Below are 24,990 nucleotides of genomic sequence, written 5' to 3'. Positions count from 1 at the left end.
TTGGCATTTCTGTTGGCATAATGTGTGACCGAACAAGCCTGCTCTTCTAGCCCGTGTCTTTGAAGTTGGCACTAGCAAGGTTACTTGGTGCCTAGTTGCAACCTTAACCATTGAGCCAGCTCTCCAGACTCTCTGCCTTTAATTTTTGAGACAGTCTTTCACTGAACCTATAGCTCATCCATTTGGCTACACTGTCTGGTCGATGAACTCCAGGAATCCTCCTGTCTCTGCCTCCTCGGCACCGGGATTGCAAGCATGTGTTATCAAGCCTGGGATTCTTTACCTGGGCTCTGGGGACTGAACTCATGCTTGCACAGCGAGTACTTTACCTGCTGAGCCATCCCCCCAGTCCTGTAACAAACATTTTTATCACACTGTTCTAAACTGTTTATACTGATGCTTATGAGAACCTTCTACAAGGGGTCCTTCCAGACCCCCCCCTTTACTGAGGAGGAAACTGAGGCACGGAGAAGTTGAATAGCTTGTAGGAGCTCACACAGTCAGCAAGTGGTATGACCAGGCTTGGACCAGACAGTGAAGTGACAGCATTTGTCAATGTTCCTATTTCTTCAGGATAGCCAATGAGGACTCTGGCCCAGTAGTCTACTGGGTGAGCAGAAAGAAGGGGCAGCCCTTGCTGACACCACAGCCAGCCACCAAGGCCTCAGGAATGCATTGGGAATGTGGGGACACGGATAGTTGGATAATGAAAATCCAAGTGTCTACCAGTAGTGACCGGAATGAAGGATGGAGTCACGCGCTGATGTTTTGCTTTCCAAGCCCTCTCCTGGATGGACATGCTGATGTATCCTAGGCACTAGGAGAGTTGCTGGGGAGCTGCCCAGGCTGTGCCCCCAGGACCTGGACTGACATGCTGTTAGACATACAGCAGGGCCTGCTTCTCTGCCAACCAAGGGCTGGGATGCTGGGCTGGGCTGGACGTCGGCAGAGGAGCACCAGCTTTCTTTAATTTTTTAAGACAGGGGGTCGTGTAGCTCAGGCTAGGTTTGAACTCCCTATGTTGGTGAGGATGACCTTGATCTTTCTGCCTTCATGTCTCAATGTATTATGGGTGTGTCCCACCATGCCTGGCTTAGGATCCTAAGAGCTTACATGCTGTATCTTTGGTAGGTGTACTCACAGCGGACCTGTTATGTCTAGCATGTCCTCCACATGCAGTTCCGACTGAGTCAATAACATGTATTGTTTTCTCTTCTCTTCTCAGACAGTGGGCATGGCTCGCCGCCTGGGGCAGCCCCTCAGAGGCGGCGGCTGACACGGAGACCAGGCTACATGAGAAGCACGGCCGGTCCCGGGATCGGGTTCCTTTCTCCAGCAGCGAGCATGTCATGCCAGATCTCAGCAGGGCCGGCAGGCCAGGAGTCTCACGACTCACAGTCCAGGGCTGGACAGTGTGGCCTCAACCCCAGCAGCCACTGTCAGGTGGTGGACAGCTCCTTTCTCAGGAGCTCGCTTGCCCCTGCTGTGGCCTCTGTGGGTGGCTCGCACCCAGCCCAGAGCTCTAGGAGAGAAACACCAGTGCACTTTGCGATTCACTCCAGAAATGGCAACAAACTGCCTGAGAGGCTAACCAGGCCATGTAGGCCTGGGGACAGTGGATGTTGGCAAGACTTTTTGTCTTCTGACAGCCCTAAGTCCCTGGCCCCTGGCCTTGATGTAGCGTGGAGCGAGGGGTCGAGGGGCCTGAAGACTGTGAAAGCTCTGGCATCACCGGAGTTGAATGGCTCTGCTGACATCCCAGCTCTTCCTGGCTCCCAAGACACCTTTACATCCAACTTCAGCTTCATCCGACTCTCCCTTGGTGCTGCTGGAGAACGTGGAGAAGCAGAAGGTTGCCTACCATCTAGAGAGGCTGAGTTCCTTCATCAGAGCCCCCAAGACATGGCAGCTGAAGCGTCCAGCTCAGGCAGGCCCGCTGAGGACCCTCGACATCTCTGGACCTTCAGTCTTCAAGCTACTTCAGGCTTGGTGGACTTGGATCAGTTGACAGGGAGCAGCAGCAATCCAGAACGTGGCATGGTCTCTCCCTTGGATACTGGCTTCTCATCCCAGGACCCGACCTCAGCTGGTGGGTGGGGCGACCAGGGCAGCGACTGGGCAGATACCCGTGGATGGGATTCATTGCTCAGCGAATGGGAGCCCGTGCTACAGGACTACCTACTGAGTAACCGCAGGCAGCTGGAGGTGTGTGTCCTTCAGGAGACTGTTACTCCAACTCTCCATGCTGGGTGGAGGCAGGGAGTGGGCAGCTGACTTGAGAGCTCTACCTGGAAGCTTCCATGGCTGACTGAAAAGATGCGGTGACACTTCTGTCCCCCTGCATCTGAACATGGGTGCTCTGCTCTCTGCTTTCCATCTGGGTGGCTTAGGTGCTGGCCTGTACTTGCTGATGGGGCCCACGCTTCCCCACAACCTTTGACCTGCAGTGTGGTTTGTTCAGCTTAGCTCTGCTTTGAAATAGGACCCTGGGGGCTGGCAAGATGGCTCGGTGGGGAAAGGCACTGGCTGCCAAGTCCGACAACCTGAGCTTGATTCCCAGGACCCACATGGTGGAAGGGGAGCTGACTCCTGCGAGTTGCCGTCTCCCCTTGCCCCGCAGTAAAGAAATGTGATAAAAATAAGACACTGGAAGAAGGGTAAGGGAGACAGTCAGCTGGCGTTGGGGAGGAGTGAGAGTGGCCCATCCTCCCCTGCTGTGCTTCACTTGCTCCGTGGGCTGCGTGGGTCCTCCTACAAAGAGACTGTTTTATTTTGTGTTTGCATGTGTGCCTGCATATACACGTGTGTGTGTGTGTGTGTGTGTGTGTGTGTGTGTGTGTGTGTGTGTGTAGGCTGGAGGACAACCTTCCTGTCACTGTGCTGGAGTGCACCATTTAGGTCAGTGAGCCTCATGGAGTCTCCTGTGGCCTCCTCCCCAGAGCTGGATTTGCAAGCATGGGTCACTGTGCTTGTGTAAGTTCTGAGCACTGAACTCAGGTCCTTACACTTGCCAGGCGAGAACTTCAGTGACCGATCCATCTCCCCAGTGCCCAGCCTCAGTGTTTAGAAGCAAGTACTGGTCACGGCCCTTTAGGAAGTTGTTCTGGGAAGGAAGGTGTGGCTGCTGGTGGCTCTCCACTTCCTCCTTCTTCCTTTCTTCTCCCCATTCAGAGCTTTCTGTGCTGGGGATGGAACTAGAGGCCTAGGTGCATAGCACTGAGCTACAGGTCCAGCCCAAGGCAGCACCTTCCCCGTGATGGACCCTTGAAGCGGGCCTGCAGCCCTTCCTGGGCTGGCCTGAGACAGCGGTGGTCCATGCCTGGCTCCCCTTGGCTGCTCTTTTAGTTCCCACATTTACCTTCATGGCTATGCTCTGAGGTTAGCGCAGGGGCCATTTGGCCTGCAGTCTGTGTTCCTTCTCTCCACATAGCCCTTCATGCTGCTAATGGCATAACATTGTGGTATTTGTAGCATTCCAAGTCTCTCTGGGGATTTCATGCTTAAATTTTCCTTTTTGTTCAAGTAACTTTTTTTTTTTTTAAGAAACCTGCATTTGGCATTGGAAAACTGTATATTTGTGTGTTTTTAAAAAGTAGTTTAAATAGAAGCTCACTTTTAAAATAGTTTCCTTTTTAAAAAATGGTATTGCTTTTCAGGATTTTAATTTTTTTTTCTTTCGGTTTTTCGAGACAGGGTTTCTCTGTGTAGCTTTGTGCCTTTCCTGGGACTCATTTGGTAGCCCAGGCTGGCCTCGAACTCACAGAGATCCGTCTGGCTCTGCCTCCCGAGTGCTGGGATTAAAGGCGTGTGCCACCACCGCCCGGCGGATTTTAATTTTTTATTACATTTTCTATTTATGTGCATGTGTGGGTCATGGTACTTTTGTAGAGGTCAGAGGGCATTTGTGGAAGTCAGATCTCTCTTCCACTGCGTGGGCCTCGGGGATCAAACTCAGGTCCTCAGGCGTGGCAGCAGGGGCCATCACCCTCGAGTCATCTTGACAGCCCACTTTTGAAGTAGTTTTTAGGTGCTCCTAGATTTCACAGAATGAACCTACTGAAATTTATTTGTACTTTATCTCTTATATGTAATTTCTTACATATAATTTATTTCTCATGTTTCCCCTTCAAACCAACACAGGTCACTTCCTTAAGTTTAAAGCTTCAGAAACTTCAAGAAAAAGCCATTGAGGATGGTGATTACGATAAAGGTGAGTTTGAATCTCTTTGTAGACGGTTTCGTCCTTCTCCCCGTCATCTGTCTTCCTTTCTCCCCTTCTTGGATTCTGCCTCCCTCACCCTGGGAGCTGTGTGGTTGACTCCTTTGAGAGTCTCTGCTCTGGGACAGTTGGCTAGCCTGCCGCCCTGTTGGTCTGTGGATTTCAAAGCACTTTGGAGCATCAACCACTGGTGGTAGGTTGAACTTTATTGATTGGCCAGGAAGACTCTGCTCTGTAAGAAGCATACTAACTCATCACCGACCGACCTGCCTGTGACTCACGGGTCCATCAACTATACCAATTAGACACACATGGGGGCAGCAGGGGAGAATGAAGGTCTTGATTCTGTCTCTGGGATGTGGGTGATGGCATTGTTGTGGAGCTTTCTGGCTTCATGTTCTCCAGGATGAGATATAGAAATGAGTTGCATTCAAGAGACGTCAGGCAGTGCCAGAGAAACCCCTCATGGTCAAAAATATCCAAGAGAAGAAAGACGCGCTACAACATGAGGTCAGGAGAAAGAGCAGCTGGTCAGGAACCAATGAGAAGCCAGACAAGAGTTGGGTCAGAAAGAGGGGGTGCTGACTGGGCACAGGTAGGTGGAGAAGGGGAGCTTTCAGGGGTGGCTGGTTTGGAAGGAGCCTTAAGAGCTCTGCTGTGTGTGGGGAAGGAAGAGAGCTTAGAATAACTTAAAGATTCTCCAGACATCCGTAGTGCTGACAGATACTCCGGCTGGTGGCCTGCTTTAGGATCCAGGACTGGCCAAGAAGTACAAAGCAGAGCAAGGATTCTCTGGAAGCGAAGCCGCCGCCCCTTGGCCTGGTTCTGTTACTCCATCGATATGCCTTGAGCTATTGGAATTGGGATTACCATGTTGGAATCTGTGAGTGACCTTTGAAAGGAACTTAACAGTTCCTCCTGAGAGCAGGGCTGCACAGTGTCCTCACTGTGTGTGCCACTGAGCTGCTCCTTAGGGGAGGGAGAGGATTTGGGGATAAAGGTAGGCTTCTCCAGGTTCCCTTATACCTCCATCCGCAGGCCACCAGATTCCACATAATGCTGGGTGAAGGGTGAGTGCCAGAGGGAACAGAAGGTATGAGGCACAAGTACCCTCCATGATAACCCCTGGGCTCCATGCTACGCCATGGGTAGAAAAGAAGCCAACAGTTCCCGGGTCCTGTCTCACTGCTGGTTTGTGTCTGTAAAAGGCAGCCATGGTTTTGATGCTCCCGGCTAGTGCAGCATTGTATGTGTTTGTTTTCATCTTCAAGAGCTGAGTCATAGTCCCTCCTCCTTCAGGACAAAACTCTCCCAGTATCACATCACGTGAATGGAAACCATGCCCACCCCCCATCCTGCAAGACATAGACCTTTCTGGACTTGGCTCCTTTTCTAGCCAAGACTGCACCTCTTTGCCTTCTCTCAATATCCTTGCCACACATTGGGAATGAAATTATGATGCTCTTGTCAGAGAAGTCCGAAAGAAAAGGCACCCTCTTTTAGCATCCTTCCTGGTGTTTTCCTTGTTGTGTGTCAGTGACTACTCACTCCGAGCTTCTGGAGTGGACCTAGCACTCTGCATTTTCTCCAGCTTCCAGAAGACTCAGGAGGAGGAGTTGTGGCTGCAGGAATTCTTCCACGGAGGGTCAGGCCCCAGGGCAGTGGCTGGGAGTCTTGATAGAACAGCTGTCTGGGACCTTGGAGTGTATAGAGAGGACAGGTTCATTGGTCCACAGTAAGTCACACACCCACGCTACTCTCATTCTTCCCAAGCCTCGGGCTTGCGCATCTGGCTTGTATGTTGAGAACTTGTATGTTAAGTGTCCTGGTGAAGTGTGTATCTGGTCACTGGACATTCAGTGAACGCTTCATGAAGGATTAAGATGCCGTGGTACCCACACTATCCCCAGCTAGAGTAGATGAGGAGAAAGCACTAAGGACTGCTCATGGCAGAGCATATGTCTTTTCTTTTGCCCTGGAGTTCATCATGGAAGTGGTGGTGGTAGTCCGTGGTGGCAGGAACATATGGTAGAGGGTCTTGCATCATGGCTGACCAGAACACAGAGAACACAGACCAAATCCCACTCCTAGTGACTCACTGCTGTATGCTCCAGCTGCCGTGGACTACCACCACCACTCCCACGATGGACTGAAATCCCTCAAATAAACCCTTCTTTCCTTAAGTTGCTTTTGTTAGAAGAACAGAGTGGCAAGAAAAGTAACTAATACAGGGATCTGTGAATTCTCATAGATCGATGGGATTCTGGGTCAATGGGACCTCAGCTGACATCGAAGAGTACTTATTGTAATGAGATCTGTCGAAAGACCCAGGGATATAACTTTATTTCTCACCTAGTATCTCCAGGGTTCCTAAAAACATTGGAAGGACTGTCGAGATTTGTTCACCTGGTCTGTATGAACTTCGTGTCCTTTTGTGTGTAGACAACAGCATACTTGTTCTCTATCGCGGGGAGGGTGTGCAACGGTTCTGTGTGCCTGTGCGCACGCAGGAAAGGTATGGGGCAGCAGTGTGTCCCCTGGCTTCTGTCTCTTTTTCTCTTTCTTTCTGCTGTCACTGTGGGCTCAAGAGAAAGATGTGGTTGGCAGAGAACAGAAAGTTCCATGTTTTATCTAATCAAAATCACAGCTAGGTTACCCTGTGAGGCCTCCTGGGACACCCCCTAAGGACTCTGACTCCATCTCTCCTTCACCAGGAAAGCCAAGTTCCTATTTCTTTCAACTTTGCCGCTAGCTGGGAAGGCCTGGGGTGAAAAGAATAATACTTTCGATGTTTGTTTAGGGTCTTTTTCCAAAAGACACTCGGACTTCATTACGTTAATGCTTTCTTGTGACTGTGGGGGCTGAGGGGCGGGAATGAGACCTTGGGAGAGACCCTGGGGTGTAGAGTAGAACTCGAAGACTTGGCTGATAGGGAGGGAGGAGAAGGTTGCCCACAAGGACCTTGCATGTTGTTGTTCCTATGTTGGGTATCCCCACAGTGTACTCTGTCAGTCCCTGCCCTATGGCCACCTTAACCATGTCCGGCACTTTGCTCCTCAAATGTGAGGAGGGAGCAAAAATCTTAGGCTCTTACCCCCGCCCCCTTGTGTGTGTGTGTGTGTGTGTGTGTGTGTGTGTGTGTTCATGTGTGTATGTGTGCAAGTGTGTGGGGGCCAGAGGTTTGCTGGGAACTAAACTTGGGTCCTCTACAAAAGCAGCAAATGCTATTAATTGCTGAGCAGTTTCTCTATCCCCAGTACACCTTAGGAGGAACCTGAACGTTGTGGGGTTTTATGTTTAGATATACTTAGGTGTGCAAATGCTTGCATTGGTGTTACAGTTGGCTACATATGTTTTATCAAGTTGCCTATGATGTTTAGCATAGTGTTGTGCTGTTCAAGTGTGCACCTTGGAGCTGAGGGATGTGGCAGGCTGCAGCATGGAGCAGAGGGGAGGGGGCAAGGCTCCACTGTGGAGCCAAGAGGGCTCTTCAGGCTTCAACATGGGGCTGAGGAACACAGCAGAGTATATCCTGGAGTCTGCGCCATGGAGCTGAGGGGTGTAGCAAACTGAACAGTGATGCAGCCTGGACTACATAGAGGAGCTGAGGGGTGTGGCAAAATGCACTGTGGAGGTAAGGGTGTGGCTGGCTGTGCCACTAGGCTTGTGTTAATGTACCCTATGGTGGCTGAACATCCCAGGATGCATCCATACTAGACTATAGTTCCAAGTCCCTTGCTCGGCTGTATGAATCAGTGTGTCTTAGATATAGACCTATACCTCCCAAACCCACTCTCACATATTTGTTTCAAGTTGCTCCTGGTTGCTGATTTCCCAAAGACTTTTGTCTTACTCTTCCCCAGGAAGCAAAATCTCGGGTCCTCCGAGGTTTGTGTGTGTGTAACATTTGGTCCCGGCTGATGACACTGTTTTGGGGAAGTTGTGAATTTTTACCGGGTGGAGCCTCACTGGAGGGATGGGTCTTGAGGGTTGTAGCCTGGTCCTCATTTCTGTTCCTGGCATCTTCCTGCCTTGTGCTTCCCTGTTGCAGAGAAGAGCCATCCCCACTTCCCTGCCTTCCCTGCCACAGTGGTTTATCTCCCTGAACAATGAGCCCACACAACCCTCTCTTCACTGAGTTCTTTCTGTCACAGCAACTAGCTAATTCACAGAGTAGCCCTTGATTGACGTCTGATCATGACAGTGTAAAGAGGGTTTCTATGTGGGGCTCTGGAAAAGCTCCATCCATTAGCTGCGTGTTATGTGTATTATAATAAAGAGTGATTGGACCACAACCTGCAATTGAGTTGACTGATGGATAGCTTCTACTGGCAGAGTGTTCTAACGCTTCTACTTCTTGCACAGAGTGACAGAAACATTTAACTTATTCAAAACCTGAGATCCTTAAAAACACCTTCATGAGCTGTGAAACATTTGTTGATAATGCATATATATATACATATATATACACACACACACACACACACATTTGTTTTCGTTCTCTGTATGTTTTCAGCTGAGGTATTGTGAATCTGAGTTGTGAAATATTTAGCATCTCCCCATCTCCTGGATGGGGATGGCTTGGCAAGTGCAGTAGAGTCCTGGGACGGGTGAGGAGACAGGTGTTGGTGTGGCAGCTGCGGTTTGCCCTGCTGTCTGCTCTTGGGCACCTGTTTGCTCCAGGGTGAAACAGGAGAGATAAACTTGTTCCCTGGTGTGGGAGGAGTAAATGTGTTGGTGCTGGATACGAGGCGCCCACGGCTCAGCGTTTGGAAGGATCAGGTCCCTTTCTTCCTTTTGCCCATACATGTTAGAAAGCACCGGAAACTGAGACTTCTGAGTAACCTCAGCTGGCAGTTAGCATCAGGAACAAGCAGAAGGCAGGACAGGATAATTTGGCTTCTTACTTTCTATGTGGCAATAAGAAGCTCATTGTAAGTGATCTGATTTCTTTCAAGATGGAAAAATAAACTTGTGAATGAGGTAAAGCACGCTATATTGTAAAGCATGCAAGTTACAGTGAAGTATTTGAAGTTTGAATATTCTAAACATCTTAGTGAATGGGTTTTTCTTCTCTACAGGGTGGATTTCAGGATCTTGTTTTTCTTGTTAATTTTCTGGTGCTTTGCTGGATGACATTGAATGACACTGAGGAAATAAAACTGTAACGTGTCTTGGGTTTAAGGAAGCCCCAACATTGATTATTGTCCTAGTTAGTTTTAATTTTTAATTGTCAACTTGACACAGCCTAGACTCATCTGGCAGGAGAGCTTAAATTGAGGAATTGCCCACATCAAACTAGCTTGTGAGTATTATTGTATATTGGGAATTATCTTGATTCAATGTCTTGTTAAATGAGGCTGGAAGATCCAGCCTGCTGTGGGTGGCATCATTCCCTAGGCAGGTGGTCTTGGGCTGTATAATAAAGCTACCTGAGCGTGACCTGTGTGAGCCGGCTAGCAAACAGCATTCTTCCATGGTTTCTGCCTTGGGTTCTTGCTTGAGTTACTGCTTTGGCATCCCTCCACAGAGAACATGTGATCCGAAAGTGTAAGCCAAATAAACCCTTTCCTCCCTAAGTTGATTTTGTTTAGAATGTTTATTACAGCAACAGACAGAAACTAAAAAATTATCTTGTCTTTGTTTGAGATGACATCTAACTGTGTAGCCCAGGCTGGTCTTGAACTCCTGACCCTTTTGTCTCAGCCTATCTAAAATAGCTAGGATTACGGGTGCGGTTCCATACCCAGGCTTGATTATCTTGGTGGTGAAGCTAGGGGAAAAGATAGAAAGGGACGGAATGGAAGTGGGACCCGGATGGAAACGACATCAGAGGAGAGGTGGAAGTGCTCTGGCCTGGGACTTGGCATTCTCCGTGGGCCTCTGCTGTTCTGTGAACTCTGCCCTTGTGGGCAGAGAGGATAATGAGCCATCCCCAGAGAACTGTGCCACCCTTCCCTTTAGAACTGTCACAAACATGGTGGCCATCTCCTCTCGGGAAGGTGGTACCCCACCGCTTGGCCTTTGCCTTGCTCTGTGCTATGGATTGCTGGACAACTTTCTGTTTGTGTGAATTGTCCAGGCATTTATTTCAGTCTTGCATCTATCTAGTGAAACGTTGCGGCACGTCTGGTGCCAACCTGCTGTCAGTGGTGGAGCTTCCTGTGTGTCAGTGGCCATTTCCTCCAGACCTACCTCGGTCTGACGCTTGATTTCTGCTGCACTGTCTCCCAAGGCTTTGGTGTGGGGATGTGATTGCTCTAAAGGCCCTGTCTGTGACTGTTGACTTAACTGTCAACTTGAGAAAAAAATCTAGGATCACCTGGGAGATGGGGCTCTGAGCATGCTCATGGGGGTTATCGTGATTGCCTTAGTTGAGGTGGGAAGACCTGCCCACTGTGGGTGGTGCCATTCCCTGGCTAGATCCTGGACAGTGTAAATGGAGAAAGGGAGCCACTCAGTCACCAGTGACCACTGCTCTCTGCTTCCTGACAGTACGTGCAAGGTGGTCAGCTCTCTCAAGCTCCTGCTGCTGCAGCTTCCCGCCATGATAGGCTGTCACCTAGCACTGAGTCAAAAAGCCTTTCTTCCTTCAGTTGCTCTGGTCAGAGCATCTTTATTAAAACAACAGGAACATAGCTAACACACTGTCCTTGGGAAATGGACTCCAGAGGCTTTTTTTTTTTTAAGTTACTTAGGGCAAACAACGACAACAACAGCAACTTTTTGGTAAATAATGATTTGGAAGTTCTCTGACGTCTTCAGTCACAAGGACGTGGAGCCTGAGCAGATCAGGGGTTGTCTCAGTGGTGCGTGTGGCAACATACATAAAAAGCCCTTTCTCTGTTCTGCATGGGTGCGTGTGGCTGGATGTCTCCAGGCTCAGTGTGATGAGCAGCCCTGACACAGTGTGACGCAGCAGCCCCTGGGGCCAAGCCCACCTTCCCTGCTCACCCTGTTACCGTGTGCCCTTCTCCCAGGCAGCCGGCCATCTCCTTTTGCCAAGAGGAAAGGCAGGCTAGTGGGTCAAAACTTGTGTTTGGAGTCAAGACTGAATGGGAAGTAAAATGAGAAGCAGCAAAGAAGGAACTGTCAGTGAGGTGCCATTGCTGACTGTCTCCAGCCCCCCAACTCCACACTACTGTGGAGACACTCATCAGACTGACCTGTGCCTCCTGGCTTGGTTGCCTGAGAACCGTTTTTTATTGTATCCTGGTTCCTGATGGTTTCTCCATAAGTATGAAAAGGTCTTAAGTTGCTATACCACTTTTCTTTGTAATCCCAGGGTCCAGAATATCCAACCCAAGACCCCAAGGCCATGTTTGCAGCCACCGTCCCATTGTGGCTCCCTATCTTTGCTTCATCCTAGCCCAGTTTCATGTGCTCAGTTCCTACTGCAGTAAGGAGGAACGGGGCTTGCCTGACCCCCCTCTTTGGCTGGACTGTGAGTTGAGACAGTGTGCAGGTCTGTGTGTCTTTCCCACCAGTGTCTTTCTTTTCTGTCCTTTGATCTCAGCATTATCTGGGTGTACTAGTTCACGGGTCTCTCCATGGATCCCTGGCTTCTATCTCACCTCTCTCAATTCCTCTTACGTGTTGAACCCCACCTTAAAGTTTTGTCATCTTCCTGTCTTAGTAGGTGTTACTATTGCTGTGATGAAACATGACTAAAACACCAAGTTGGGGAGGAAAGGGTTTACTTGCTTACACTTTCACATCACAGTCCCATCTCTGAAGGAAGTCAGGACAGGAACTCAAGCAGGGCAGGAAACAGGCAGGAACCTGGAGGCAGGAGCTGATGCAGAGGCCATGGAGGGGTTCTGCTTACTGTCCTGCTTCTCATGGCTTATTCAGTCTACTTTCTTATAGAACCCAGGACCACCAGCCCTGGGATGGCGTCACCCATAATGGGCTGGTCCATCCCCCATTAATCATTAATTAAGAAAATGCCCAAAGATGGATCTTATGGAGGGATTTTCTCTTAATTGAGGTTCCTTCCTTTTAGGTGACTCTAGCTTGTGTCAAGTTGACATAAAACTAGCCAAGACACTTCCCACCTCCCCTGATCACACTGTTACTAGGACAGGTGTTAGCTAGCTAGGACAGTCCCCAGACAACCCTCGCCCTGTCCTAACTATATTTTCTCTATCCTAACTTGATTTCTGTCTGGCCCCCCAGTTGCTCTAGAGGGCAGTGGGTCCTGACCCACACCACATACCTGTGAACACCTACCATCCCTTCTTTGTCCTAGGTCCGAGGAGACCCTCCTGCCCTGGGGTCAATGTCGGCATGTTTGTGTGTCCTCCTATATATTATACTTGAATACAGCTGTTGGCTCTCCCCTTGGCTGAGCTTCTTGGGGAGAAGAGAGACCCTATTTATATTTCTTTTTATTTTTTAAAGACAAAATAACATAATAAATGTAAATTAAATACACTCAGGAGGTACTTTTTTATTATTTTAAATTATCAGCTTGTTACTTGCCTAATTTTAACCCTCTCCTCCAGCATGGTGCTGGTCAAAGTCTCCTCTTGAGGAATAAGTTTGGAATACTGTAGTGGGTAGCTGTTCCAGCTTTGACCTGGAAGTACTACCCCTAGTGAGGCTTCTGGTAACTGCCATGCCTACCTATGATGAGCCCCTGGGGCGGGGCCGAGACGGGAGCCCTTAAGACCCGAGATCCGGGCCAGCCCTCTTGGTTCCTGGTGATCCTGGATGCTGGGTGGCAGACTGGTCAGAGTTCTCCAGAGAACCCCACTGGACTGCACCTCACCTCTCCCAGATCCTGTGACCAGCCCCTTTACTAGCTGTAAGTTACCCCCAAATAAACCTTTTTTAACTACATGGAATTGCCTTGTTAAATCCCCACAGCTTAGAATACAGCTTATTACAAATAGTAATTACCGTCTTTATCATTATGAGACAGGGTCTCATGTAGGGTAGGCTGGCCTCAACTCTCTATGTAGTAAAGGATAACATTGGATTTCTGATATTCTTGCCTTTATCTCCTGAATGCTGAGATTTATAGTTGTGTATTACTGTGCTCAGTTTGTGTGGTGCTGAGGGGATCAAACCCAGAGCTCCATGCATACTAGATAATTGCTCTAGCAGCTGAGCCATATACCCAGCTCCAATTATTGTCATTTTTATGGTTATTAATAGTAGATAATTATATGAGCAGTATAATCATAGGATTTCAGTACCTTCAGGTCAATCTAGTTAAAAATCTGACAACAAAATCAGGTTCTGCCATCACAGCAGGCTGTATGAACTAGTACAGATTTTTTTCAAGCTCCTTACGCTTTATTTTCTCATCTGTCAACAGAGCAACAGGGTCATTTGGAGAATTAGCCCATGCTATAACTGGGCTTGCATATGGTACCTAGTGTGATGGTGTGGTGGTTTGAATAAGAATGGCCCCCACAGGCTTGTAGATTTGAATGTTTGTTCATCAGGGAGTGGCACTAATTGAGAGGGATTAGGAGGTGTGGCTTTGTTGGAAGAAGTGTGTCACTGAGGGTGGGCTTTGGGGTTTCCAAAGCTCAAGCCAGGCCCAGTGTTTCTCTCTTCCTGATGCCTGTGGATCTGGATGTAGAACTCTCAGCTACTTCTCCAGCACCATGTCTGCCTGCACGCTGCCATGCTTCCCACCATGACGATAATGGACTAAACCTCTGAACTGTAAGCCAGCCCCAGTGAAATGTTTCCCTTTGTAAGAGTTGCATGGTCATGGTGTCTCTTCACAGCAACAGAACAGTGACTAAGACAGAGGGTTTACTTGTCACCTTGACTGGACTTAGAATCACTATGGAGACACACTTTTGGGAATCTTTCTGGAAAGATTTAACTCCGGAGGGAAGACTACCCAGAATGTTGGTGGCACCATCCTATGGACTTGGGTCCTGGACTAAATAAAAAGAAGAAAGTGAGTGGAGTGCTAACATTCACCTCTCCCAGCTCCCTGATGGTGGAGGCGATGTGACCAGCCTCCTCACACTCCCGCTGGGGTGCCTTCCCTCCACGATACATTGTATCCCCTTGTATAACTCAGAATAAGCCCTTCCTTCCTTACATTGTTTATATCACCACGACAAGAAAAATAAGGAATAACTGAGTAAGTGTTAGCCACAAGCACAGACCCAGAAGAATGCTTAGGTATTAAGAATCTGCGAAGAGAGTCCTCGGCTCCAGGCTTTGTTTTTCTGCTCAGTTTTGTTTGTATCCAACTTCCTGCTTCCGATAGACTGTGAGTGCCTGGCTCAATGTTAGGGAGCGTGACGAGAAACCAGGACGCCTGTATGAAGGAAGGGAACATCTCACATGTCACAGTAGACAAAGTTATTTTCTGTCATGGCAATGGATTGGGTGGAATGACCTTTCAAAGCTGATGACAGTGACGGGGTGGAAGGGACAGTTTTCCACCTGACCTTTATCCAGGGTGCCAGCTTGTGCCGTAATTTGGGATCAGTTGTTATTGACGGGCTTGACAGAGCACGGGCTTGATGGGAGCTTGCTGGGGGGAGATGGGCACCAGGCGCCACTGTCAGCCTCCGAGTGCAGGAAGCACTTCCATGTGCCCAAGGGTGGCTTGAAATGATGGCTTCCCCGACTCACTGGCAGCACATTTAGCGTAAATTAGTTCCTCGGGGAGTTTGTTTTGAAGTGAGATGTGCTCATAATGAGTTGTAATTGTCAGATGCTCCGTTCTCTTGTGTCACCCCCTCTTGCGTTGGCTTATCACCCCGTCTGTCAGCTCTCTCCTTCCTTCCCAGCGTCATGGTGGGATGTTTCCTTCCCTTCTTTTATATCACTGTATTTTTCCTTTCTCTGATGTTTGCTTGCTTCCTGTAGTTTCTGCCACAGGGGGATTCCCTGAGAGTTCCATGGGAGGGCTCAAGAGTGAATTTTGCTTCTTTTTGGACTGCTTCAGGGAAGAGTTGGTGCTGGGACTGATTGTGGGAAGGGGTGGCCAGTGGGTTTCATGGAGAAAACTTCTCTTAAGAACCGTTGTGTCCTTTCTTCTGAAATGATCCCACAGATCACCACGGGGGAGTCTCATAGCTCTTCAGGGAGTCCTTGTGTGGGCAAACAGTTGGTTCCAGTCATGGCAATTAACTAGGGGAGAGGGCCTGCCGTCACGGCACTGTGGTCCTGCTCCCAGCTTTCTTCCCAAGCCAGATCTGTCATGATGGACAGACCACATCTCCTGTCCAGAGTGCGGTAGCTCCTGCTCCCATTTCCCCCTGGGCCACGTGAGAAGCCGAGGAACGAGCGGATCAGATACCGTGCTGACAGAAGGGGGCTTGTCACAGGGTTTGGTCTGGATAAATGTTTCTGCTTTTTCATTTCTTTTTCATAGTGCATATGAAAAAAGAAAAAGGGTTTTCAGATAGAAAAACTAGAAGGAAGTGAACACAAACAGGCTGTGGAAACGTGAGAGGTCTAACAAGACGTTTGTACCATTTGGCTTTGCGCTCCGAGCAGGTGTATCTTCCCAAGTCTGTGCAGATCGGGGAGATCAAGGGCACTGACGCCTACAGAATGGGAGTCCATTTATGCAAAGGGTGAGTGAAGGTGTGACTCTTTTATCACACCGGCTCAGGGAAGCAACCAAAGCCGGGTCTGGGGGCTAGTTATGTGTGCAGCTGGCGGTCCTGAGAGAATCCATCCCACAAATTCCCAGGCTGCTTGGCTCCACTGCCAAACAAAAACAAAACAAGGAGGCCAATGAATGTGTGAAAAGTCCTACCGAGGCACCACATGCCCTGGGAAGGTCCAACTCCGCAGAGAGCGGGAAGGCAAGGCAAGCCTCCGCTCAGGGGGAAGCGTGACTTCATGGAGTCCAGACACAGTCTGCTGGCTGCAGCCTGCCTGGGGGAACCACATGTTCCCTGCCTGGTTACTGGGCCCAGAGACCGACTTTGCTGGTTTTCAAACAGGGGCACCCCTGGTGAGCTCGGGAAAGTCTTGCTCTAAGGAAACCCTCAAAACTGCATCCCAGTCAGCCAGGCCAAAGCCACTCCTTTTGCACATCCCTCTTAGAGGCATTTATGTTCTTCCTGGAGGCGGGACCAGTTTCTCTGGATTCACTGTGGGACCCTTAATCCCTGAACAATACTCCTGTTAGCATAATGTAAGCAGGGCAGGATGACTGGAGCCCGCCTAGAGCCATGTTCCTTCTTTAGGCACAGTGGGAAGAAGAGGATTGTGGTGGAAGAGTGGGCTGCTGAGGGATTCGAACCGCCCTCCACAGGCTCATGTGTCTGAGCTGATGACCTGTGGGTTCTGGGAACTGAACCAGGGTCCTCCAGAAGAGCAGCTAGTGCTCTTAACCACTGAGCCTTCACTCCAGTCCCTACATTTTTTGGAAGGAAGGAAAAAAAAAACCAATCTTGAAAAGTTAATAGAGAGCTAAACATGGTGGTGCCCACCTGTCCTCTTAGATACCTTTCCAGTTGCTGTGACCGAATCCCTGACATAAGCATCTTAAGCGAGAATTGTTTGGGCTCACAGGTCAAGGGTAGAGTCCATCACTGTGGGGAAGGCATGGCAGCAGGTGCCTGATGGAGCTGCTCACATTACGTCTGCCCTCAGGAAGCAGAGAGAGATGGATGGTGGGGCTCAGCTTTTTTTCTTCTCTTTATCTGTCAGTTAGTGTGGGTGTTTCTACCTCAGTTAATCTAATCTAGACAATCCCTTACGGCATGCCTAGAGGCTTGTCTCTGAGGTGATTCCGGATCCTGTCAAACTACCAATCATTACTAACCATTACATTTATAATTCCAGCTCTTAGGAGTGGAGACAGGAGAATTCAGTGTTCAATAATAGTCTGGGTTACACAGTGAGACTCTGTCTCAAAACATCAAAAGGAATGAGAATGGAAAAGCATGGGATTCATGTGGACTGCGAGGACCGTACTCTGGGAACCTCAGCACCATAACTAAGTCCCCATCCCCTTTGGTGACAAGACACGCTCGCTGTAAACATTGGACAGGTAGTAGCTCATTTGCAGACCCTGGTCTGTAGACTGCTAACAGCCTTCCCACTTCCTGCACTGTTTCAATGAGGTTGGACACACTGGCCATGGCTGACTCTTCTTACAAAATCCGTATCTAGCCCAGCTACACGTGAGCCATTACTTCTGCGTGGCCCCATGCAACATCTATTAAAACAGACCCCTCTGATGGTCCACCCAGAGCAAACATTCCAAGACATTGACTTCATTCTGCAATGTGGCTTGTTCTGGTGATTTTGTCCCACCGATTGGATCATGGTACCCCTAGACACTGTCCTTCACATAATCAGATCTCTCTTGCCTGTCATCCTCAGAAGGTGATTTCTGTAGCCTCAGGAGTCCTGCCTTCATCCTGCCCTCCCCTCTTCTTCCCTTTTAGGTGTCTGCTCACCCGAAGGACTTCCAGTGCATGGTTATGACAAGTTTGCTGTACCTGGTGCCCGTGTCCGAACAATGGACTCTGCAGGGGTTAGTGGGTCTCACCGTCTGTATCAGTGACCTCCAGGAAGAAGGACACATACATAGAACAAACCACTGACTTTGTGCTTGTTTTCTTCTTGTTATTTTAAGCAACTCACTTGTTAGTGGCTTAGACCAGCATTCTGAAAAATGTTGCTCTGCCCCTCCACCCGACTCTGCCTTCTCAGATAGCACACTTTTGACGGGATGAAAACGGTCACCAGCTAAGGCAAGGATGCACTTAGGCCTTTTCTTGGAGCCTGACTGTAAGGTTGGGGCTCCAGAGGAGCTGAGTGGGAGAACTGCTTAAAGTCTCAGCCTCCAGCAAGAAGGCAGGGATGCTGATCTATGCTGTCCAGCCTGGCTCCGAGATACTCCCACTGGGCCCGTGTGAGCTCCAGGCTCCATGGACACCTCTCTTTGTGGATACTTAGGAGACAGGGAAGGGCTGTAGCCTCTCACATAGCAGAAAAGACAATGTCCTTTGGGAGTGGTCAACACAGGAGGAAAGTTCTCTCCACTGATGGCATCACTCCAAACACACGCAGCATACCGCTCAGCAGGTGGCACCATGGACTCACAAGCGTCTCTGCTGCTCTGCTCTGACTCAGTGTTTTTTAGAATATTCCAGTAGACTTGTATGATACCACATGCATTCCTTCATTGCGTGCACACACATGCTTGTGTGGGGTGCACATATGGGTACAGGTGTGTGCATGCATGCTGTGCATATATGGTGGTCAGAGGACAATTGTCAACCCTCAGGCTCCTAACACTCTGTTGTTTGAGACAGGTCTCTCACTGGCCTGCCAGCTCTCAGGAGTTTGTCTGTCTCTACCTTCCATCTCATTATCACTAGGATTGCAGGTGTGTTACATTGCACCAGCTTTTTATGTAGAATCTGGGGGCCTGAACTCAGGTCTTCATGCATTCAATGTAAGCAATTTGCCAATGAATCCATCTCCCCAGCCTATATTCTTTTCTAGCTTTTGGTAGATATGGGTCATCACTGACTCTGTACCCTGCCCTGCAAAAAGCTGGCGTGTAACTGTGGGATTATCATAGAAAAGAGCACTTATATTTGATAGAATTAAGCCAGGAGCAGGACTGCTCTGATGATGCACTTGATACTTAGCAACATAATTGTATTCTTGAAACTCTAGCTCATGCAAGCCTTCTACCACTTGTTTCCGACTGTCTGAGAGATAACAAAACAGTTGAGTGTAGCAAACGATTACCAGCAAGGAAGCGTGGCTTTCCCATCGCACCCAGTCCTCAGCATGCTCGTTTTCCTTGCTCTATGGGCACCTGTGCCTTTTGCCTTAATTTTGTAGTGCATACCTGTCACCACCTCCTAGTTTGTTACTGACATTGTGCTAATGTGTATGACAGAATTTAGTTATCCATGTATCCCACTGTCCTTTAAGGGCCCATTTGCTTGGGCAGCGTCATGGCAATGGGAGCAGCAAGTGAGGTAACAAGGAGCTAGGGAGAGGATCCTCAGAAAGACCGTCCCCTGTGGACTACTTCCTCCAGCTAGGTCCCACCTCCCCAAATTCCCAAAACCCCCAGAATAGTGCCACCACCTGGGAATCAACTGTGTAAGACATGAGCCTGCAACGGATATTTCCTATTCAAATCCATGATGGCTATTCTTGGTTGTCAACTTGACTACATCTGAATTAACTAAAACCCCAAAATGGAGGGCACACCCCTGAGTGTGCTTAATTAAACATTTTGCTTAATTTGAAGTAGGAAGATCTACTTCTAATCTGGATCTTTGAGGTAGGAAGACACACCTTTAATCCAGATTGTTTGAGCTGAGAAAACCTACCTCTAATCTGGGCTGTACTTCCTGCTGGAAACCTATTTATATAGGCATGGGAGAAGGACACTTTTGCTCTTTGCCTGCTCGCTCTCGCCTTGCTTGCAAGTCTATTCCTTCACTGGCAGAGCCTACTTCTTTGGGATTCTAGCATATGCTAAAGACCATCTGAGACATCTAGCCTCTAGATGAGCAAGCCAGTAAACAGCACCCCTCCATGCCCTCTGTATCAGTTTCTGCCTCCAGGTTTCTGCCCTGTTTGAGTTCCTGTTCTGGCTTCCTTCAGGATGGACAGTGATATGAAAGTGTAAACCTTTCCTTCCCAACTTGCGCTTGGCCATGATATTTCATCACAGCAGTAACCCTAAGAGAAAACCATAATGTCAATGAGAGGAGTTAATCTGAATCAAGAATTGGGCCCATTAAAACAGTCTCTTTGGTTATAACTTGTTGCATGAATCCTAAATGGTCTTATAATAAAACCCCAGAGTCAGATGGGAGGAAACAAGTCACAACCACTTCTCACCTCCCCAACTCCTCAGCCGATCCTGTCTCCACGAATCCTCTGACTGAATGCCTCTGAGTCCTCAGCCGAAAGGCTCTCTTGTTCCTGTCTCCTTACACCTTAGATGCCTTTCTCTGCCCAGCCATTTCACTTCCTATCTCAGTCTTCCTAGTGCTGGGATTAATGGCGTGTGTGCTTCCCAAATACTGGGGTTAAAGGTGTGTGCCACCACTACCTGGCTCTGTTTCCCTCCTAGACTGAATCAATCTCATGTAATCCAGGCTGGCCTCGAACTCACAGAGATCCACACAGATCTTTGCCTCCCAAGTGCCAGGATTAAAGGTATGTGCCACCACTGCCTGGCCTCTATGTTTAATCTAGTGGCTGTCTTCTGATTTTCAGGCAAATTTTATTAGTGTATAAACAAAGTATCACTACAATAACTCTTACACCTGTGGTTTTTAAAAGTGTTTGTAGGCATTTTGGGGCCATTGTTTCACAACAATTTGGTGGCACAAGATAGGATAGTGTTAATAGTCTCCTATGTAAGATGAATACACTGATCTTAGAGATGAGAAATCACCCAGAGATTGTGAGGTCAACTGGCTGGATCTAGGATTCAGCTCTGGGTCTCTTAGCCTAGGAGAGAAAAAAAATCACTTTTATTTTTTATTTTCTTCTCACACTAGAAGACTCTTTGCAGAGGCAGAAAATCACATACTCTCCTTTGCATCGTTTACTGAATCTTCAGTCCAAGGTCCTGGAAGCACCCACTGGCTGTTCCCCTTGGCGTACGCACATGCTAACACCTAGCCAGAGTCCTGGCTGCTGTCTGTCCTCACAGTTCAGGAGTCTCTTGGCTCTGTTCTTGGATGACACATGAGCCCTGGGCCTGATGACCATGGACTATGTCTTCTTGCCATATGGGGCCAATTGGAGGAATTCAGGGGGTTCTAGAAAGGACCTTCAGAGTCTCTTGCAGCTACTTTCTCTTGCTCTGGCATTTTCCCTCTAAAAACAATCCCATAAACTCAGTTTCATTTCTCCAGTTGGCATGGCATTCTGTGGAGCTGGACGGGTAATTTCTTGACTAGTCCCTGCAGGGACGTCTGTACCCTTTGGCTTCTTCTGGCTGTTTACAGGGGTATTACTTAGAGCCAGCTCTTGGGAAGGCTCACAGCATGCAGAATCATGGCCCTTTCTCAGTCTTTCTTACCATTGGCTGCTGTCCCGCGATTTCTACTAACATCGCTTGGACACTGAAAGTCACTATTTTACTTGCTTTGCTGTGCTTCAGCACAAAGAAAGCGGCTCCATTCTGTGTTAGTTCTAGAAAATAATATTCTAGCATGGTGTCTTCCTTCTGATTAGATTTCATCCTAATTGAAAAATCTCAGGCTATCAAAATCATTTACTCCTCTAAGGTTTTTTTTTTTTTTTCCGACCATGCTGCTGTACCTTACATCCCTTTATACTCTTCAAAGAATTTGAACTGTTCATGCTGCCATGCCATTTGGACTGTCAGCACAGAGCAGAACATGGTGTGTTTCATTTTCCATCCCAAGAAGGGATAGCCATACCAATGTGGCTCACATTGTATTTTAAAAACAATGATAATGGTGGTTGCTCACTAGTGCACCAACCTAACATCTTGAGTCGGGCGAGAGAGGAATATGCTAAGAGCTGCTCTCCAGAAGGTGATGGAGTCTGAAGAGATTACAGGTTGCAAGGACCAGCCATTAAGAGGGCGAATGAGCCTGTGGTTTTCAAGCTCTGGTGAGCAGATGTGTCCAGCTAATTTCTTAGGAAAACACCAGCAGAGCAGATTGCTCATGAAAAGTCTATTCATAGGAACTAATTGGATGCCATGCTCAGTTTAATAGGAAAAACAGTGCGACCAAAACCCATGGAGGGAAATGATGAAGAGGCTTTTGGCTTATTCCAAAAATAACCTTAGGGCCAAGAGAGTCCGCTGCTGTCAGTCTGTGAGGTGGCCCCAAATCTGCAGTGTTCATGGAAGGAAGTAGAGGAGTTCATGAAGCAGAAGCCAGAAAAGTGACACTTGAACTTTCTACAGCGTCATTACACAGAGTAACTGTGAATGCAGAAAGGGCCCAAGAGATACTGGCTGGGCCGTGAGCTCATAGCGTGACTTGGGTGATCCCATGGCTGGAAGGCTGAGAGATGGGTCTATTAGTCATTGTTCTGTGAAGAATTGTTTTTTTAACTTCATTCTTGGGGTGCACCTGGTAGGTGTCTAGATTCAGTGTATGGTATAGGGAACCTACTGCTCCATGGGGAGGCGGGCAGGAAGCTGTTAGAGTTTGAATGCATTAGTTGCTGCTCTCCTTGCTGTGACCAAATACCTGATGAAGTGACTTAAGGCAGGAGGAGTTTGTTTGTTCTTATCATGGCAAAGAAGACTGTGGTAGATGACTCCATGGCATCAGGATGTGTACTTATGACTCTTCAACTCCTCACATGCTGAGGAACAGGAAGCAGAGGTGGCCTACTCTCCAGTGACCCATTTCCTCCAGCTAGGCCCTGTGGTGATATATTGTGTACCCTAATAAACTTGCCTGAGGATCAGAGGACAGAGCCAGCCACTAGATTAGACATAGAGGTCAGGCAGTGGTGGCACACACCTTTAATCCCAGCACTTGAGATCTCATGCCTTTGCTTGGAAAGCACACATGCCTTTAATCCCAGGAAGTAATAATATGGCAGGGCAGAGAAAGGCATTTAAGGCATGAGGAAATAGGAACTCACTTTCTTTAGGCTGAGGATTTCGTAGAGGTAAAAACTAGTGGCTGGCTGTTCTGCTTCTCTGATCTTTCAGCTTTCACCCTGATATCTGGCTCTGGTTTTTTTTTTTTTTTTTTTTTTTTTTTTAGTTAAAAGACTATCTAAGATTTGAACAACAAGGCCCCACATCCTAAAGGTTCAACAGCCTCCCAAAACTGTCACCGGCTGGAGGCCAAGTGTGATGATGTGGTACACTCTTCCATTCCATGAGGAACTTTGCATGTGCCGAGCCGTTCATCTGGCGTGAACCAGCATGCATTCTCTGTTGCTCAGACGAGATCTGCATTCACCATGGGGTGCTGTGCCTGGAGACTGCTTAGTGAGTTAGTCACCATCTATAATTTTAGCACATCTTAGTGATAGCTGAGCATTTATCAAATCTCAATTAATATGGGGAGTAGGAAATACAGTTTATTTCGTGAAGGAATATCTGTTATTACATTTTAGACAGCAGTTTCTTTTTCAGGTTGACATAGTTTGTTTTTGTTTGTATTTGAGACATGATCTCACCAAGTAGCCCAGGCTGACTTTAGAATATAGTCATCTTCCTGCCTTCGTATTGTGACTGCTGGGATTACATGTCTAAGCTACCATGCCAGGCTCCCATATTACATGTCTGTAAATGGGTGTGTAGAGTTTTCCTATTATATTTTTCTGTAACTTAGAAAAGGAATCCAGCTCTTGGTCCTGGGCTTGTTTTGAATGCTCTCCATGGAAGTTTAAGGATTAAGGGGGACCCTCAGAAGGACATTGTTGGAACTCAATTTTAAAACAATATCAAACTCACAAACTTGCTTTTATCACCATATCAAGGTTATACTAATTTTGTGCATCCAGAGAGCTATGATGTTCACAGCAGTTTTGTTCATTAAAAGGGTTTTCTAAGAGTTTCTACTCTTATAAACATGGTGATGCCACCAGAAGATGCAGTCTATTTGGTTTTCCTACAAGCCACTTTCTTAGGGCCACCTGCTGAATGTGGCACAATTTCACTGAGCTGACTTAGAAAGGCTCTAAGCACTTTCAAGTCTGAGGCAGGAAAATCATGAGTTATAGGCTAGCCTTGGCTACATAGTGAGACCCTGTCCTAAAACTTACCAACTGGCTAACATCATAATTAACAATAAGCAATAACAACAAAGGAAAGTGTCTTTAGACTAAATTTCATACTTCCTACCTACTTCATGGCAATGGCCGTAGTTCCATTGATGGTATGCTTCCATGACCTAGGATAAGGCTAGTCACCACATATTTCTAGGCAGGTCACACATCACTGTTGAAGAGCCTATGGCAAAGCAAGGTTCTGAGCAAGATCCAGTTAAGATCCAATCAAGATAGTATCCCGCATCAAATGGCCTCTCTAGAACCAGGCTTTGGATTCAGAATTCTTTCATATGAATGCCTTGGTGCCTTGCTAAGTCATGGTGTCCCCTCTTGCCACTACAGTCACAAGGACTCTTTAGGACATATGGACTTGAGGCTCCATGAGGAGGTAAACAGCATGTCTTTAGAGGGAAATATGACAGCGTGAGCAGACTTGACTAATGATGGTAACCGGCCATTGGAAAGCATCTGTGTACTTCTGGCTTTCCAAAGGTCACATCTGTTTTCTCATGACCCACCTCTGGTATTTAGAGAGTACATAAATATAACAACCCCCAACTTTGGTCTCTTGTGTAGTGATGTCTTTGTTAGTAATGCTCCACGTGTCCTTCCTGACTTGTTTCATTGTGTTGGCAGATGACGTTTTGTCTTTTGGGTTCTCTACATTATAATGTTGGAAATTATCCCAAGGATGTTCCCGTCTCTCTGGCAAGGCCCCTCCCCTTGTGTATATTACTAAGTACAGGCAGAAATGGAGACAGATGTAGCAGGTTTCATGCTTCTCCCCTAGGAATCAGCGGCGGTGATGGGATTGATGGTTGCACTGGTACAATGGTGGTGGTGACAGAGGGCGTGGAGGAGGTGGTGTGAGGGATGCTAATGGTAGCGATGATGACGATGGGTAGGTAGGAATGATGGTGACAGAAGTGGTTGTTGAGGATGGTAGGGTTGACGGTGATGGAGGAGGTGGTGGTGACATAATAGTGGTATTGGTAGTGGTTATAGTAGTGCTGGTGCTGGTGAGGTAGAGTTGAGGTGCAGGAATGACGATAATGGCG

The 24,990-nt window shown here is 48.0% G+C and overlaps 1 protein-coding gene across 3 annotated transcripts in view; it reads left to right on the top strand.

Moving 5' to 3' along the window:
* Positions 1–24,990, top strand: part of Disc1 (DISC1 scaffold protein) — a 213,547-nt gene that overhangs the window by 31,031 nt on the left and 157,526 nt on the right. For all 3 annotated transcript variants that reach the window (XM_052728611.1, XM_052728609.1, XM_052728610.1), the window contains exons 2-3: positions 1,226–2,205; positions 4,141–4,210. In XM_052728611.1, coding sequence (XP_052584571.1) covers positions 1,226–2,205; positions 4,141–4,210 — 1,050 coding nt within the window. The remainder of the gene's footprint in view (positions 1–1,225; positions 2,206–4,140; positions 4,211–24,990) is intronic.

This window comes from Peromyscus californicus, unplaced genomic scaffold, assembly GCF_007827085.1.
Source record: "Peromyscus californicus insignis strain IS unplaced genomic scaffold, ASM782708v3 Scaffold_8__1_contigs__length_139910024, whole genome shotgun sequence".
Lineage (NCBI taxonomy): Eukaryota > Metazoa > Chordata > Mammalia > Rodentia > Cricetidae > Peromyscus > Peromyscus californicus.
This window is presented reverse-complemented; position numbering and strand designations above follow the sequence as displayed.